Source organism: Hevea brasiliensis, chromosome 12 (genome assembly GCF_030052815.1).
Source record: "Hevea brasiliensis isolate MT/VB/25A 57/8 chromosome 12, ASM3005281v1, whole genome shotgun sequence".
NCBI classification, from domain to species: domain Eukaryota; kingdom Viridiplantae; phylum Streptophyta; class Magnoliopsida; order Malpighiales; family Euphorbiaceae; genus Hevea; species Hevea brasiliensis.
Window position 1 is genome coordinate 58,052,034 of NC_079504.1, and position 4,853 is coordinate 58,056,886.

General features: G+C 34.5%; 1 protein-coding gene across 1 annotated transcript; it reads right to left on the reverse strand.

The window, feature by feature from the left end:
• Nucleotides 1-264: 264 nt before the first annotated feature.
• LOC110669158 (uncharacterized) lies at nt 265-4,000 on the reverse strand. Its single transcript, XM_021830663.2, has 3 exons — nt 3,370-4,000; nt 1,960-3,040; nt 265-742 (listed from the first exon to the last, which is right to left on the reverse strand). Exons 1-3 carry the CDS (start codon nt 3,819-3,821, stop codon nt 446-448), a joined length of 1,830 nt encoding a protein of 609 aa, XP_021686355.2. The 5' UTR covers nt 3,822-4,000; the 3' UTR covers nt 265-445.
• Nucleotides 4,001-4,853: the final 853 nt, after the last annotated feature.

Sequence of the window (4,853 nt, forward strand, 5' to 3'; positions counted from 1 at the left end):
CACTACATGAACAGAAAGGAAACTTTAGGACACAAAATTCCTTGTATCACTCAAAACTTGTAGACCCAAAACAACACAAATATATATATAATCTAGTTTTCCCCTTAGTTTAGTTTTGTTTAGTTTCTGTTTTTCTTTATTTCTCCTTTTTCCTTTTGCATCCACAATGAAATGCCTTGGTCATTCATGACAACACAAACATGGAATCATGTTTTTTTTCATGAATTCACATTGCCATCATGATAATATTCAAAAGAAAGCATAAGCAATCAAGACACATTCTTCACTCTTTTTCATTTTTCCTGAGGATAAAAGGATGAACATTCTTGTTTCCAGTTATGCTATATAAGCTTCCAAAATCTACATTATACATCACAGCACCTACGTGACAAGGTGCATGTTTTTACACAAAATTCAATTATATTAATCAAACAACCTTCAAATTTTACCTAGTATTGTTGTTGCTGCTGAAGCGTAATAAAATCGATAGGATTTCAAAGAATGGAGGACGCTTTGATGGGCTATTATTCCAGCACTTGGTCATCAGAGATTTCAAGATTTGTGGGCAGTCTTTAGGAATCTCTGGTCTCAGGCCACAAGCAGCTATTCCAACTGCTGCTTGCACAGGTGAACATGCAGCATAGGCTGCTTCACCTGTCAACATCTCCCAAATCACCATGCCAAAACTATATGCATTACTCATCCATGTCTCACTGACACTCTCTGGATCACCAGCAATGATCTGCTTTCAACCAGAATAATAAGGGAAAAACATAATTGTCAATCACCATAAATTATATATATGCATGCAACAATCACTATGTAAAATTAGTTGAATTTATTTTTAAGATGAATCACATCAAAAATCAAACTGATGATTTCTCATCATGTCTGTGTGCTGCAATAGGTGCAAAGAATTGGAAAAAGTTGTGTCCACATGGTGGCTTACAGATTAGGTGTGGAAAAGAACTTCCAATCATGTTTAAAGTTCAAAAGATCCTTTCAGTGGGCTCCATTAAATAAACCATTTTTTATAAAGTGGCAACAATTTATATAGAGATCTCATGCGAAGGCATAAACCATATTGAAATGTAAAGCTAAGCCAATTATGAAGACATGTTCCACATGGTCAAGCAATTATGTTGGATAATTGATATAAAGTCTCTTCACTAAACCGTTAAAGCATTCGCATGCATTGAATCAAAACAATGTCCTTGGATGCGCTAATGAGTTTCTATTATAAATTATTCCTGTTTATTCCAGCTGAATTTGCAATACCCTTTTTTTTTCTTTTGAAAAGGAAATTGCAGTACTTCATTAGAGCTCAAAATGAAGAAATTACAGTTTTATAGTGATAGGTTTACAAGTTTTGGATATCGATGTAGATTTGGTATCTAAGAGCTGAATGGCAAAAAAGGTTCCATACAGCCAACCCCAACTAGTTTTGTATTAAGACATTTTTGTTGTTGTTATTGCTGCTGTTTGACAGGTAACAGTGTTTAATAAGTAAGCCAAATAATTAAAATCCAGTTACACAAACAATGCAACATCTACGTATAACCTCTAACCTATAATAACCATACCCTACAAAACAAAATTTTCTCCGACCACAGTCCACATCATAGCAAGACAATGAGCAAAGTTTCCCATGAGGCATTTGGCCACAAGGAAAAAAAGAAAGGTTATTCCAAGATAGAAATGATATAATTTAAGAATAATTCCAATCTCATTTTCAAATCCACGAAAGCATAATATAAATTTTCCCTATTGCCATGCAAAACAAAATTGAGTACTTTCAATGTCCTTAGGGAGTAAGGTAACGCTGATAATGCATGCTGAACTCCAAAATTTCTAGGTTTGAAGTTGTAGCAAAGAGATGTTTAATCGATTCATGATCAACCTAGACATCTTTTACCATTATTAATTTGGAAAATTGTGACCAAGGGATATACTACTGACCTCTGGGGCTAGCCAACGGTAACCATCTGTTTCATACTCCATAGCTTCACCTATACTCTTGCAAGCAGTAACTATACCCATGTCCCCTAGACACGCATTACCATGTCGGTCCAATAGAATCCTTTGTGTGTTAAGGTCTGTATATGCAACACCATGATCATTCATGAACTTAATCCCTTCAGCTACATCAACAGCAATCCTTATAATCTCCTTAGTCTGAAGCTTCTTGTTCTTCAGCATTAAGTCACTAACAGAGCCACCTTCCATCAATTTGGTTACAACACATAAGCCATGATTTTCATCAACACAAACGCCGTAAAATTGCAGGATATTTTTATGTCCACAAGTCATTAACTCCAACAGGTCCTTCCGGAGTTCAAATTCATAAGAATTCCCTTTCTCACATCCTTTGAGCTTCTCAATTCCAACCCTTTTGCCCTTGTAAACTCCCTTAAAAGAATTAGGCCCAGTCTGATCCATTAACTCAAGATTATCAGAGTTCAAAAGCCATTTCCCAATCTCATCTCCACCTGACTGAATCGTTTGCCATTCATCTACTGATACGACAAACGATGAAGTAGGCAAGGGCATCTCAAGCTGAATCTTCGCACTTAAATTCTCAGTTGCATTCCTGTAATTCTGTTCACTCGAATCCTCTTCAATTTCACCAAAATCTCTCCCTCTAGTATTCTCTTCTTGGCAACCACAAAGCCCAAATGGAAGCTTCACAGCAGTAGGTTTGGGCTTCTTTATAGCAGATTTTAAAGCACTTTCGATCCGAGTTTTGAATGATTTCTCTTGCCCAGCTTGAACTAAAATAAGAACTACCCCAAGAGTAAACCCCTTCTTTTCAAAGATCTGAATCTTCTTGCAGCAAATGGAAGCGCTATCTAATGCACCAGACATTACTGGCCAAGAAATCGAAGAGTTACAAGCAAATGTAAGCTTGAATACAGAACCCTGTATCTCATCATCAGATACTTCCTGTATCATTATTGCTGGTTGCTCATCCACCGATGCCTGCTCTATCAACTTTATGTGTAGAAACACATCTTTCATATCAAATCCTGCCTGTGCGTAACTGCAGAAATACCAGAAAAAAAATTACAAATTACTAATGAAGAGAAACTCAAAACTCTGCAAACAATTTAGAAATTTCTTTCTTAGAAAAGAAAGTACTAGAGAAGAAGAAGAACTTGAGTGAATAGAAAATCACTGGTTAATATGTGTCTCCTTCTTTTAATAGACTACGAAGAAAAGAAAGAATGGTATTGTTGCATTAGCTTTAAAAACAGAAACATGACACTAAAAAACTCACTTTCATCTTATTTTCCTGCATTTTCGCGGAAAGCAAACAGAACCCAAATTTAAATATAGGATGCAATCCTCCACTAAGCCGTAAGCACAAACCTGAGAGGCAAAGAATCGTAATGCTTCCTAATGTTGGACACAAGCTTCTCCGGCAACTGGCTACCTGGGTACAGCTGCGTCAGGTTCCTTACAACACTAGCCCACACGACCTTCCTGCAACTCTCAATCTTAGTTCCATTATTACTAAATTGCTGCGGTGCTTGCTGCTGCTGCATAACCTGTACTTGTGGGTCACGAGCTGAGTCAAGATTCAGCGAGTTCTTAAGCGAAGCAATCGCCTCCGACACGTTTCGACTCAGTCGCTGAAACCGTTTCTGCATCACAGAGGATGATGGGTCTTTGATTGGAAGATTTGAAGAAGAAGAAGAAGAAGAGGAACTATCTGGCTGTAAAGTGGTTTCTGATCTATCTTGGGTTCGCATCAGGACTTGCTCCACCATGTCCTCATCGGTGCTGGCTCTGCTCGACCAGCACTCTAAGGCAGCAGCCATGGCTCGGAGGAGGAGCTGGTAATGTGGGTTCGAGCTTCGGAGTCAGTAGTTAAGGACCAGCGAGGTTAAAGCTTAACTTAAAAAGAAAATGGTTTGATCTCTGCTTCAGACTTCTGGTTTTCGCCATTTTTTTTTTCACACTTCTGACAGGAAAATGAAGAGAAGTGGGGGTGGTTTGCCCGAATGGTGAAGTGTAATAAATTGAGGAAATAATACTATGGTGTGGGAGGTCACGTCCAGTTATTATGAACTCCAACTGTTTGAACCGTGCAATCGGTTAGCGTTGTTATTTTTTAGGGAAATTATTGTTTAGTCCTGTTTTTTTTATCGAAATTAATTATTTAATTTTTATATTTTAAAAATATATTATTTAATTTTTATATCTTATTTTTATTAAATTATTTAATTTTTTATTAAATTTTTTTATTATTTATATTATTTAAATTATTATTTAATTTTTTTATTTTAAGAAAATTAATTTATTATTACTTATATTTTAAAAAATATTACTATTTAATCCCTCTGTTTTAATGAAACTAATTAGTTGATTAATATATTTTAAAAAATATAGCATTTTGAAAAATATATTATTAGATAAAAATAGAAATTTTAATATGTAGAGACTAAATCTAAATTTATTTTTTTTTAATTTTTAATTCTTTAGACATTATTTTTATATTTTCGCTAATTAAAAACAACTTTCCCTCATTACTTACAAATTTAAGTAAACTAATTAATTTTTTTTTGTAGATAATTTATATCATTTTTTAAAACAAATGAAAACAAATAGAGAATAAGGAAGAGAATGATGTGAGCAAAGAAGAGAAGTAACATGGAGAGATAGAAATAAAAGAAGATAAGAGAGAAATAAGGAAGAGAGAATTAGAGTAGTTTAGGTATAAAAAATAATTATGAAACTAAATAGTTAACAGAATTAAATTACAAGATCTAACTAATGAGTTTTTTTAAAATATAAAGACTAACTAATTAGTTTAACTAAAATAGAGAAACTAAATAGTGATTTGATTAGTA

Excerpts from the sequence above, each read along its gene's own strand:
- LOC110669158 (XM_021830663.2), bottom strand. The coding sequence starts at position 3,821 with ATGGCTGCTGCCTTAGAGTGCTGGTCGAGCAGAGCCAGCACCGATGAG. Across the intron at positions 3,041-3,369 it reads TACGATTCTTTGCCTCTCAG|TTACGCACAGGCAGGATTTG; the intron begins GTTTGTGCTTAC and ends GTATTTCTGCAG. Across the intron at positions 743-1,959 it reads ACCGTTGGCTAGCCCCAGAG|ATCATTGCTGGTGATCCAGA; the intron begins GTCAGTAGTATA and ends GGTTGAAAGCAG.